Source organism: Anabrus simplex, chromosome 1 (genome assembly GCF_040414725.1).
Source record: "Anabrus simplex isolate iqAnaSimp1 chromosome 1, ASM4041472v1, whole genome shotgun sequence".
Classification (NCBI taxonomy): domain Eukaryota; kingdom Metazoa; phylum Arthropoda; class Insecta; order Orthoptera; family Tettigoniidae; genus Anabrus; species Anabrus simplex.
In genome coordinates, this window is record NC_090265.1 from 598,742,641 (window position 1) to 598,755,452 (window position 12,812).

The following is a 12,812-nucleotide window of genomic DNA, read 5'->3' on the forward strand; positions in this document are numbered from 1 at the left end:
AACAGTCATTGGGACTGTCACCCATTAGCCTACCAAACCCGAGGACTGTGGATTCAATAATAATCTTAGTCATTTTGGACATTTTCTTTTTCAACTCTTCTGACTCCCATGCTGGTGGAGGCTGATCTTGGACTTAAACATCATCCAAAATGTCTCAATTCATCCCAGCAACCCCCAAAAGTATGGATTTGACCCCTATACTGGTCATTTTCAATGACTTTTTTCCTGTCACTCCCAATCCCCTAACCGTAGGGGTGCTACAGACATCTTAACCCTACAGCGTTTTTCTCCTGATAGTCATATGAGTACCAAGTTTTGTTGAGAGCTATGCTGAAACATACCCACATACATCCATAACGTTGGTCATTTTGGACATTTTCTTTTTCACTTCATTAGAAATGTTACGTGACCTTTGCAATCTGTTACACATGTCAAGATGAAACATTAGCATTAAGAATTGAACTTATATGATATACAGTATTTTGAAAACATGTTCAGTCCATCACTATACCTTTTACACCCTTGGCTAATGACAGCCAAGCACTACATGCTGTCTCATTGGTACCCACCATCCTAAAAGGTTAATGATGGTATGATCTTTCTCTCATTCTTAAAGACAGATAGAAGAAATATAAAGAATTCTCTAATAATAATGTTATTTGCTTTACGTCCCACTAACTACTTTTACGGTTTTTCAGAGATGTTGAGGTACCGGAATTTTGTCCTGCAGGAGTTCTTTTACATGCCAGTAAATCTACGGACACGAGGCTGACATATTTGAGCACCTTCAAATACCGCCAGACCGAGCCAGAATCGAACCTGCCAAGTTGGGGTCAGAAGGCTAGTGCCTCAACCGTCTGTGCCACTCAGCCCGACTAAAGAATTCTACGTCTAATTTATAATGAGCTGATTCAAACTAAATGGATTTGAACATGAATGTATCATATTCCAGTGGCAGACCATTAACTCATAACAAACATTGGAAAAAGAAAGAAACAATTCTACACTATCTTGACTCCACCCTCAACTCTTCCCTCTAAAATATTACAATATGTGGGCAGGCAGACAGAGAGAATTACATTCATTATCTGGAATGATATAGGCCTACATTGACACGATCCTATTTAGTTCTATAGCTATGGGTAGGAAAGATGAACATGTAATTTCTTAAAACATTTCATAAAGTGAGAAACCTGAGTTAAATCATCATTGTCGTCATCACCGAACCAGATCAATCCCCTTTTGGAGCAAAGGCCTTCCCCGTCACCTTCCAGGTTTTTCCACCTTGGGGACTTCTCTTCTCATTCGCAATGGTCCCACGGGTTTTGCCTTACTGACCACCTAGACTATGGATGTCCTCTTCTTCGTTGTCCATCTCTCTGATATCACTCCGTTACTGCATAACCTGCCAAGTTGGGGTCAGAAGGCCAGCGCCTTAACCGTCTGAGCCACTCAGCCCGGCGTGTATATCCTTTAATCCAGTTTTAAGCCTTATGAAAGTGTTTCACAGACTGTCTCTCAAAGAAACACCCAGGAAGCTTCTTTCCATCCTTTGTTAACAGAAAAGTAGTTGGTTGTCCCGGTTTTTAGTTAGGGACCATGTCTCAGCACTGTATGTAAGAACTAGCAGAACATAAATGTCCATTACTTCCCTCATTCTTGAGAATGAAGCTATGTGACCAACATTCCCTGCAGGCAATTGTTGTAGGCCTACTCCTGATTTCTTTATCCAGACTGCTTTGAAAAGATGTCTGGCCTAAATAAACATAGTCTTCAAAGTACTTATTTTCCTGTCTCTCTTTCTCTTTTAGTGGTTTCTCAAGGCCGTTTGTCATTAACATGATCTTGGCTTCATTCATTAGTAATAACACGTGCTTACCAAGCTCATACAGGTCGCTCAACATAAAATGAAGGGCAGTGGTAAAGAAGTGGGGGACTGGACTACTTCTTTACCGGAGCCAAATGGAGCTCTGAGTGTTCCTCTGAAAATAGAACATCATCTGCAATCTGAAGTTGGAAAGTTTTCTGCCAAAAAGATTCCTGGGTTAAAACCTGACTTAAATAAGTGTAAAAATAAGACATAATGTTAACAGTTTAATCAACACGGGTGACATAGCTTGAGTAGCCTATCCTCTTATAGATATATCACATTTTTTAGGAATATTGCATATTGCAATATTAGAAAGATTAAAAAACTCAAACTTACCAAGTCACCGCCTCCCATGCTGTACAAAATGCACGTCAACTGTGAGAAAAAGATACGGGTTTACTCAACTATACATTAGTGCTAGAGAATATCTTATACATCCAAACAATTTGAGAACGGGTGTACCGATCAAGTATAGATGACATGAATACTTGAATAAATTCTATACCAATAATTATAACGTTGTATCAGTTCACAATATAATATTTTTAGAAAGTTTCAAGGTAAAATAACTAGGCGGAGGTTACTGTGACAGACGAAGGTTCAAAGAGTATGGGGACAGACCAACCAGCGCAGACACGCTTGTCATGTGGTAAACAAAAATCTTTCCATACACGAATTTCGCCATTATCAAGGTGCACCAGGGTTGCCACCGGGAAAAAATTGTTCTTACTAAATTTTTCCCCTAAAAAAAAGTACTAGATTATGCAAAAAGGTACTAAATTATTTTTTCTTTCTAAATAATGGAGTAGGATTATTCATAAAGGCAGTACAGAAAACAAAGTATACCTAACGCATTTATTAAATAAGAAATTTGTAATTACCAGAACTTACCGCTTTTGATATCAATGATGGGAAGCAGCAATGTTGCAGTTTCAATCACCACCATCCTAAAACTTCCAGTTTCAAGCTGAATACGAGTTGAGATTAATTTATTTATGTTTAGAATATGAACACTATGAATATTCTCACGCATTTCTGTTCAACATTCACACCCAAAAAGTTGGCTGCCTTCTAGAATATATTCACCTGAATTTCACATTTTGCTCCTCTCTTAATCCTTCGATAAACTGTTTTGAAATATGAAAATTTTAGACAGACGAGTGTTTTAGTTTCTACTTTGTTAGAAGGAGACCATTCAACATACAGGATTGGAGTTTGTTTCTCAATTTGGTCTTATTAATAATAGTAAAAGCAGGAAAGAAACCCATTCTGTTGGAGTAGAAGAATGTGGTAAACAGCGCACTGCCCTCACAAAATTCGTCAAATTGGGAAAGATGTAGTCGCCTACAGGTTTTTTCATTTCGAAAACAGAGTTCCAAAACTTCATAAATTCTTCGTTTTCTTTCAGCGATTCTGTGGACTTATTTGTTGCTAAGGAAGCCATACTTTTCATTGGTGACTCAGTTAAGTGTCTCAGTCTGTCTGTCAAACAGATAAGTTCAATAGAAATATTGTTTAATAGTGTGTTTCTTAAGGCCGATCTCCACTGATTAAATATTTAACAACAACATGTTAAAAGTGTTAAATGTTAACTGGTGGAACCGTCAACATGTTAAATGTTGAATACTGTTTCATTTAACGTTGTGTCCACATGTTAAACTTGACTTCCTTTTGTCTATATATAGGTAGTTCATTACCGGCATATCAATTTGTGGTAATACATTTAGGTGGTGTCTACTATTTTCAAACAAGGACAATGGACTCAGGTGAAGAGGTTTATCGGGCGAGTTGGCCGTGCGGTTAGAGGCACGCGCCTGTGAGCTTGCATCCGGGAGATAGTGGGTTCGAATCCCACTGTCGGCAGCCCTGAAGATGGTTTTCCGTGGTTTCCCATTTATTTTCACACCAGGCAAATGCTGGGGCTGTACCTTAATTAAGGCCACGGCTGCTTCCTTCCAAGTCCTAGGCCTTTCCTATCTCATCGTCGCCATAAGACCTATCTGTTTCGGTGCGACGTAAAGCCACTAGCATAAAGAAAAAAGATGAGGATTTGGCCTTTGCCATTGCCACTGTCGCCTCCTCTCACCCTGCTCATTGCTTCAAAAGCAAACCACATTGAAGTATAAACTTCGTCCTCTCCCTCCACCGACTTCCGACTTTTCTGAACTTCTTGCAATTCTCGATTGTACTGGGAGCGGAGGGACGAACAATTATAGATCGAGTTCCTGGAAACTGTCAGATTTCTTCGCTTTATCTCTTTCGCTTTTTCCTTTGATGGGACAATCCACAAACAATGCCTTTCTATTCCTATGCCATTAAGTAAGACCAGCGTGTTCTTCCTTGCTCCACTCCATTTCTGACTATAAATTTTAGCACCGGAATAGTGCAGCGTGAATGACATACGTGCGCGTACAGTATTTGTAGCTTATAACAAAGAGAATGAGTGTTGCGGAGTGTTGTAACTATAATCCTACTTCACGAGAAGCACGTCGTTTGCGTCGTTTAGACTATCAGTTGGTATGGAAACAGCACGGACGTTGTCGAAGCTGTGCCGACATCTCACGAACAACGAATTGACATGTTTTCCACTTGGAGCGGAAAACACGCCAACATGTTAAACATTCTGAGTTAACATGCAAAGTCAATTTGAAGACACAATCACAATATACATGTCAATTTTAACATGTTGGTGTTTAAAAGTTAAACAGTGGAGACCGGCCTTCAGGGGAAGGAAGAATGCAGGCGGGTATGATCTGTCCGGCAGGACCCTCAGTAGGTCCCAAGAGTTTGCAAGTGTGCGGGGTGTGGGATGAGCTTGTTAGAACGAATTGGGCTTGTCAGGGGAAGGAAGAGTGCAGACGGGTGTAGGCTCTGAAGGGCGGAGCCCTCAGCAACATTGCCAACCACTTTAAAATGTACCTTGGCTTTTTTTCCCCCCCAGGTTTTATATTAATTGTTGTTAGAGATTAATTCCAAAACATTTAACAAAACAATGAATTCCACTATACTGACTATTTAAACAATTCAGTTCTATAAAGAAACTAAAATAAAGATTTAAAATGTAGCCATAATGTGACGGCGCTATTTGTAGGGTGGTCAAAAAGTTAAAAACGTTGTCATGCTTTGAAATTTGAGCAAGGAGAGTGAAATTCGGCCGTGGACTATTTATTTGTTTTCATGAATGTTGTTATCACTTGTGATTTTGATTCGTGAAACAGTACAGTGTGGTAGTAGTCGGGATTGCATTAGCTGTTAGCCTGTTTATGTGTGTTCATAATGGTATTATTATTATTATTATTATTATTATTATTATTATTATTATTATTATTATTATTATTATTATTATTATTATTATTATTATTATTATTATTATTATTATTCATGTAAACGGATCGTGGTGCTGGTCAGTGAAAACTGGACCGATTGAGGAGGGGAAAGATATGGTGGCACAGCCCTGCCAGAATAAAATGTCACGAACCGCCACTGATTGGGATTATGCTGATGAAACTGCAATCTCTTATGCAATTTTCTAGGTTCAGCATGGACGGATTTCTTAAAATAGGATCACGAAAATCCACCGTCTTAAACATCTATTCGTAGAATTCAACATGAAAAGGTGGGCACTTGGCTTTGAAACTTCTTATCAATTTCATTCTTGTACTTCTGCTGCACTAGAAGAGCTTCTACTCTATCTCCGTAAAATATACTAGATTTCCATAAAAAGAACCAACGTACTGAAAATGTCCATACAGTACTAGATTTAGTACTAAAGTTGGCGTTGGCAACCCTGAAGAGTACACATCATTCTTTGAACCATTGAATATCCCCCCCCCCCCAAAAAAAGTATTCATTGCCTCGGCATTTACTCCTTGTCAAATATACAACTAGTTTCCATGGTAACCATGCTGTATCTGTTGCTGCCAATATTATACTAAATAATGTTGAAATCTTTTAGCAATTTGAGTTCTACAACTCTGTAATTACATTCCAGCATAAGGCTATCTAATGGTTAAAATGTAGAGAAATATTCATTTTCCCTAGAAAGAAATTGCGCGTAGATTACTTTTATGCTTTCATTTATCCTAACCTTAACAGCGCATGTTTACTGCACTGGATCTATATCTGCAGAAAGTGGCATGACAACAAAAACAAATCAATGTTTTATTCCGCTCAATGGTCAAATGTCATTTGAGAGAAGAAGCTCTGATTAAATATTGTCGTTTTGTTAACTATTTTAGATTACAATGAAAAGTAACTCAGATATATAAGCTGACAGTGATTACTTTACGTCTAACATACGATTAATGGAACACGATAATTCATAAACCGATTGTCCTCTCAATGTACTTGTGTGAAATAAATTCCTTTGTACAATGGCGACGAGATGGAGTAGCGAGTTCACGGTAGCCGAACATAGGGATTTACAAGTAAGTACATTTATATGGCTTTTTCCTCGAATGTCTTTTATGCCTCTTTGTAGGTATCTATTATCGTCTCTTTCTTTTTCTGTCGTTGGCATTACGTTAGTGGTGTTCCTGGTGAAATGGTTCTGTCAAACTTTTAGAAGTGTCAGTTTATGATCACAATGGGGATATTTTATAGTACACTCCTATTTAACATTTGTTAATATAGTGCTTAATTCAGTTTAACTATACATTACGACCATTGTTGTCTGGTTCTCTTATATGTGCGTGCTAGTACTAGGATTCGAAGGGATATCCATGCTATAGGCCTCTATCTTATGCCCTAACGTACGAACCGTGTAATCTTGCCACGGCTTTTGTCTCTGAATGAAGGACAAGCAGACTTGTAGTTTTATCTGACAGCACTGTCACTGATACTGTACTGTAGCCATGGGGCCTCCAGTTTTGTGTGTGCCGGGCTAAGTAGCTCAGACGGTTGAGGCGCTGATCTTCTGACCCCAACTTAGCAGGTTCGATCCTGGCTCAGTCCGGTGGTATTTGAAGGTGCTCAAATACGTCAGCCTCGTGTCGGTAGATATACTGGCACGTAAAAGAACTCCTGCGGGACAAAATTCCGGCATCTCGGCGTTTCCGAAAAACCGTAAAAGTAGTTATTGGGACGTAAAGCAAATAACATTAAATTAGTTTTATGATAAATCTGTACTAAAGGGAAGTGGCTTTTCATTTCATAAATCCCACATGCACTGGCCGGGTTTTCAACTGCATTGCTTTGGTGAGAAGCCAGTGATGATATCACTTTGTTATCATGCAGCCAATGAAGCAGACAGTCATGTCGTAGGTGCAACCATATCAGGCAGATATTTGTCAGGAGGATTGACTAACAAATGATTCATCGAATAGGGATAGCAGACTTTTGGAACTTGTAGCTGTTGCAGTCTGGATGTTTGAAATTCTCTGCAACAGTATTAACACGGCTTAGCTATGTTGATACTACTTCACGACTCAACTACAGTCATATCTCCTGAGGACATGCAAGTCACTCTGAGTCAGTATGATGTACTTATGATGGCCTCCTTCTATGCAAAATATTCCAGGGTCACTCTGAGGCAGTATGGTGTAGGCTACTTATGATGGCCTCCTCCTATGTAAAATATTCTGGATTTAAAGTAGTGCTGGGTTAGGGTTAGGACTACACTGCACTTTTTAGGAAGAACACTAACATTCAGCTAGTCGAAGTGTGGAATATAAGAAGTTTGAATTGTCTTGGTAGGTTCAAGAATCTGTGAAGGGAAATAGGTTGACTAATATTAACTATGTAGGTAGTTGTATAGGTGAAGTATGTTCGCAGATTGAGCAGGATTTTGGGTCAGGCAGGTGTGAAATTATTACTGTAGAATTAAATGATATATCCAGGAGTTAGTTAAATAATGAATAAGAAAATTGGACAGCTAGGTAAGTTATTAATTATTATGGTATGACCAGCATAGGAATAGATTGTTGTTGTGATAGATTCATAGCCAATCCACCACAATTGTACAGGTCATCAACATATGTAAAAGAAATCCAAACAATATGTAACTTAAAGATGTAGATAATAGAAGACGGGGATATAATAAAGATCTTCCCGGCTATTCTGCCATGGTCCACTCCTCTCATTCTTTTCAGGCGTTTCGACTATTGCTGCAATAGTCATCTTCTGTCGCGTCGTCTAGGTACTCTCTCCTGTATCCTGCTGGCGACTGCAGCAGTTGCTTGGGAGGCAACTAGATTTATATCTGAGTGTGTGGCCTCCAGTTGGTTCGCGTCCTGCAGTCTGCCGTCTGATTTAATATCTGAAAGCATAACCTCTGAATGGGTCGCACCCAGCAGTCTGTCGTTGAACGATTTCAAGCCACTCTTTGCCAGTCCTTACAAGCACTTCCCACCAGTTCACACCATAGTGTATGATACTAAGCCTCCATACCATGCTGTGAGTCTAGGCTGTATATAGCTGTTTTCAGTGCTACTCTAGACTCTTCTGGTTAATCCAGTGGTGGGCAGTTTCCCCGTTCCAAAATACATGTTGGTCACTGATTTCACTGTAACATAATCCTTTACAGTCTTCTTCTTCTTCTACTGCTTTTCCCACACTTGTTGGGTCGTGGGTGCGAACTGTGTCACACATGCAGATTTGGCCTTGTTTTCATGGCTGGATGCTCTTCCCAACGCCAATGTTCGGCGAACTCACGGCACACGATTCAGCTGACTCGCAATGGATAGTGCTGAGTGGCGCACTCACGGCTCACTAGCGGGACACAGGATTTGGCGGGGAGCCGAGTTCCGCTGGAGCGAGAACAGTGAATCATGGCCATGGCACACTGAAAGAATCGTGCGCAATCACGGTTCAGTGAGACACAAGACACACACGGCTCCTTATCGGCACACTGGACACTGGCGGGGAGCCGAGCTTCTGCTGCAGCGAGACATACAATGAGCCATGGCACACCAAAAGAATTATACGCAGTCATGGATCAGTGAGACGACACACACACGCGCGCGCGCGCGCGCACACACACACACACACACACACACACGGTTCATTATCGGTACACTGAACATTGGCGAGGAGCCGAACTACCTCCGAAGCAATATATACAGAGCCATGGTACACTGAAAGAATCATACGCTGTAATGGACTCTCGAGCTCAGCTCATTTGAAAATAATACCTACTTACATTCACTGTCTTCTTCTTAAAGGAAGTTTTAAATAATATATGGATTAATTTGCAGTGTTAAAAAGGTAGTCAAAATTTAATTCCACAGTACTTAGCTTGTAAGTAGGTTGGCTATTAGGTTATTCTATTTACCGTATTAGTTTAATCAATCAGTATTTTTATAACTAGTTGACATTCGACAATTAATTAAACTCAGCTCTCTAGCCTCCCCGCTTGGCTGAGTGGCTCAGACGGTTGAGGCGCTGGCCTTCTGAACCCATCTTGGCAGGTTCGATCCTGGCTCAGTGCGATGGTATTTGAAGGTGCTCAGCCTTGTGTCGGTAGATTTACTGGCACGTAAGAGCTCCTGCGGGACTAAATTCCGGCACCTCAGCGTCTCCAAAAAACATAAAAGTTGTTAGTGGGACATAAAGCCAATAACATTATTTAGCCTACCCTATGACTATAAGTCATGCTCGTGACCACTGGAAATGGCCTGTTTTATATTCGGAAGAACCGTTCGGTATTCTCTCAGTTCGTATATCGCATCTTTGTACAATACTTCAATAATCGAATAACGAGATCACTGGTGTACATGGAAAATGAGTAGGTGAGCAGACTGATGCAATAGCTTAAATAAAAAGATGTTTAATCAGAAAACCAGTAGGCTACTGTACATCTTGTGTAGCCTATACAATATATGATGATTTAAACCATTTTCATTTAAGACATTTTCAAAGATAACCGAGCTAGCAGGTCGTGCGTTTAGGATCGGGTAGCTATGAGCTTGCATTCGGGGGATGGCGGGTTCAAATCCTACCGTCGGCAGCCGTTAAGATGTTTTTCCGTGGTTTCCTATAATCGCGCCAAGCATGTGCTGGTGTTGTACCTTAATTAAGGCCACGGCCGCTTCCTTCCCACTTCTAGCCCTTTCCTATCTCTTCGTCGCCATATGACCTATCTGTGTCGGTGCGACGTAAAGCAACTTATTTGATTTATATTTAATATATGGGCTACTTTTTGTGGATACAGGTATTTTATACCTAATTCTCTCTCTTTCTGTATATATAGAATATATTTACAGTATATATTATATATATGAGTTGTGACTTTCAGAGAACTGTGTAAAACCATTAGGTAGCATATAAAATTTCAGTTATGTCAGTAATTATTATTATTATTATTAACTATGTAAGTTTTGTGCTGTAATATAAGTATAGTACTGAATCTGAAAGGTGACGCATAGGAAAGCAGTTCATAGAGTGAAGACCTGATGGCAGCAGCAAGCATTGAATGTTGGTGCTGCTGTCTTATCAGTACACACTACACAGATGCAATAGGATCGATGACTCTAATGAGCCATGAATCGGCTCACTGTATCGATTCAGTAACATGAACGGAATCAAGTGAATCGCTTCATTAAAATGAATCAAATATCCCATCACTACAATGCTGACGATTCAGCCAAGGAGTCGACTTTATCCTTTACAATATATTTACATTATAATATCTGTCTGCTCCTAGCAGTTATCCATACACAGTATACATAGCATTATATTGAATTGTAGTAATTTAACTTACAATTTGCTGCTTTAGGTAAAATTCACTGTACATATCAACTATAATTAAGTGTGGCTATCAATGTAACATGTTTAAGAAGCCTTTCTCGTGGACAGTCGAGATTTCTTCTGATCACCCAGAGCACAGTTCTCTGTGAAACATAAAGAATTTCACCTTATTTTCTTGACACGGCATAAGCCCGAAAGCCTATACCAGGGATGGCGAACCTTTTCCAACAAGTGTGCCATTTTAAGTCTGGTTTATTATTCTCAACTGTTGACTGTGCCACTTATTTTCCATTAAGGAATGTCTACAGCCTGGAACACCCCGCGACTTCCTTTCTAAATTTCCCATTATGCTTCATAATACTCGTATGTTATTTATTTACTCATTAATTCATTTATTAGATAGATATCTTGTAAACGCATTTGATTGCATGTTCCGTAGTCGTATCTTGCAAATACTGAAAACAAAAATTTACGTACGTAAGTTTCGAGAATACCTTATATTATTATTTTGTAAAAAGATAATAAGCTCCCACTGTAACACACTTCGTCATTAAATATTATCACCGGGCGAGTTGACCGCGCGGTCAGGTGTGCGCGGCTGTGAGTTAGTGGGTTCCAACCCCACTGTCGGCAGCCCTGAAGATGGTTTTCCGTGATTTCCCATTTTCACATCAGGTAAATTCTGATGCCATACGGCAATTAAGGCCACGGCGGTTTCCTTCACAGTCGTAAGCCTTTCCTGTCCCATCGCCGCCATAAGACCTATCTGTGTCGGCGCGACGTAAAGCAAATTATTTAATAAATTAGATACCTATATATTATGTTCATGTGGCGTGCCACCGAAATCGTGTTCGTGACACGCGTGGCATAGGTTCGCCATCCCTGCTGTAGACACTGCCGTGGTGGCTAGATGTGTAAACTTCCACTGACTCACAGCTACCACTACCCTCCCAATCTGGTTTTGTTCACCCGGCAGCCGGCCAGTATAGTAGGGGCTGCCGGCTTCCTACTACAATAGCACGGCAGCCGGGTGCCGTTTATAAGGCAACGACTTTTACCGGGCAAGTGTGAAACGTCTCGTACACTTCTTGCCCTGACAACCGTGTACCCGACACCGGTTACCCGGCAGCCGGGTAACCCCTAGCCGGCTCCGGCAAGAATGGGAATCCTTTTTCACATATACCCGGCAAGAACACGGCAGCAGTTGTGTACATATCGCGTGTTGGAATGGATCGCAATAAGTTACTAGCGTTTATGGTCTTGTATAGGCGTTTGAAGAAAAGGAGGAAAAAATAGACTGCTATGGGTGAATCCAGTCAATATGAGAAGAGACGAGGTTGGGGCATTCTTTTTAATTTTTGAAGACTTAAGAAATGACAGCGACAAATTTTTCAACCATTTTAGGATGAGTGTGCAAACTTTCTGCGTCAATTTCCGGCATAACAACAAATACGCAATACACTAGAGCGTAAAAACAAGGAAACGCAACACTCGAGAAGACTGTAGACCAGGGATGGCGAACCTTTTCCAACAAGTGTGCCATTTTAAGTCTGGTTTATTATTCTCAACTGTTGACTGTGCCACTTATTTTCCATTAAGGAATGTCTACAGCCTGGAACACCCCGCGACTTCCTTTCTAAATTTCCCATTATGCTTCATAATACTCGTATGTTATTTATTTACTCATTAATTCATTTATTAGATAGATATCTTGTAAACGCATTTGATTGCATGTTCCGTAGTCGTATCTTGCAAATACTGAAAACGAAAATTTACGTACGTAAGTTTCGAGAATACCTAATATTATTATTTTGTAAAAAGTTAATAAGCTCCCACTGCAACACACTTCGTCATTAAATATTATCACCGGGCGAGTTGACCGCGCGGTCAGGTGTGCGCGGCTGTGAGTTAGTGGGTTCCAACCCCACTGTCGGCAGCCCTGAAGATGGTTTTCCGTGATTTCCCATTTTCACATCAGGTAAATTCTGATGCCATACGGCAATTAAGGCCACGGCGGTTTCCTTCACAGTCGTAAGCCTTTCCTGTCCCATCGCCGCCATAAGACCTATCTGTGTCGGTGTGACGTAAAGCAAATTATTTAATAAATTAGATACCTATATATTATGTTCATGTGGCGTGCCACCGAAATCGTGTTTGCGTGTCACTAAGTGACACGCGTGGCATAGGTTCGCCATCCCTGGCCTATACAATATCATGTCTAAAAGTCAAATTATACTTGTGTGAAATGTTTATCATT

At 40.3% G+C, this 12,812-nt stretch overlaps 2 protein-coding genes across 2 annotated transcripts in view; one reads left to right on the plus strand and one right to left on the minus strand.

Moving 5' to 3' along the window:
- The window catches only part of LOC136857183 (pre-mRNA-splicing factor CWC25 homolog), a 67,111-nt gene extending 64,571 nt beyond the window's left edge, over positions 1-2,540 (minus strand). The window contains exon 1 of the mRNA XM_067135631.2: positions 2,207-2,540. Within this exon, the coding sequence (XP_066991732.1) occupies positions 2,207-2,224 (18 nt within the window). The 5' untranslated portion in view covers positions 2,225-2,540. The remainder of the gene's footprint in view (positions 1-2,206) is intronic.
- A 3,621-nt stretch (positions 2,541-6,161) lies between these two features.
- Positions 6,162-12,812, plus strand: part of Wdr59 (WD repeat domain 59) — a 232,172-nt gene continuing 225,521 nt past the window's right edge. Inside the window, exon 1 of the mRNA XM_067144938.2 lies at positions 6,162-6,297. Coding sequence (XP_067001039.2) covers positions 6,244-6,297 — 54 coding nt within the window. The 5' untranslated portion in view covers positions 6,162-6,243. The remainder of the gene's footprint in view (positions 6,298-12,812) is intronic.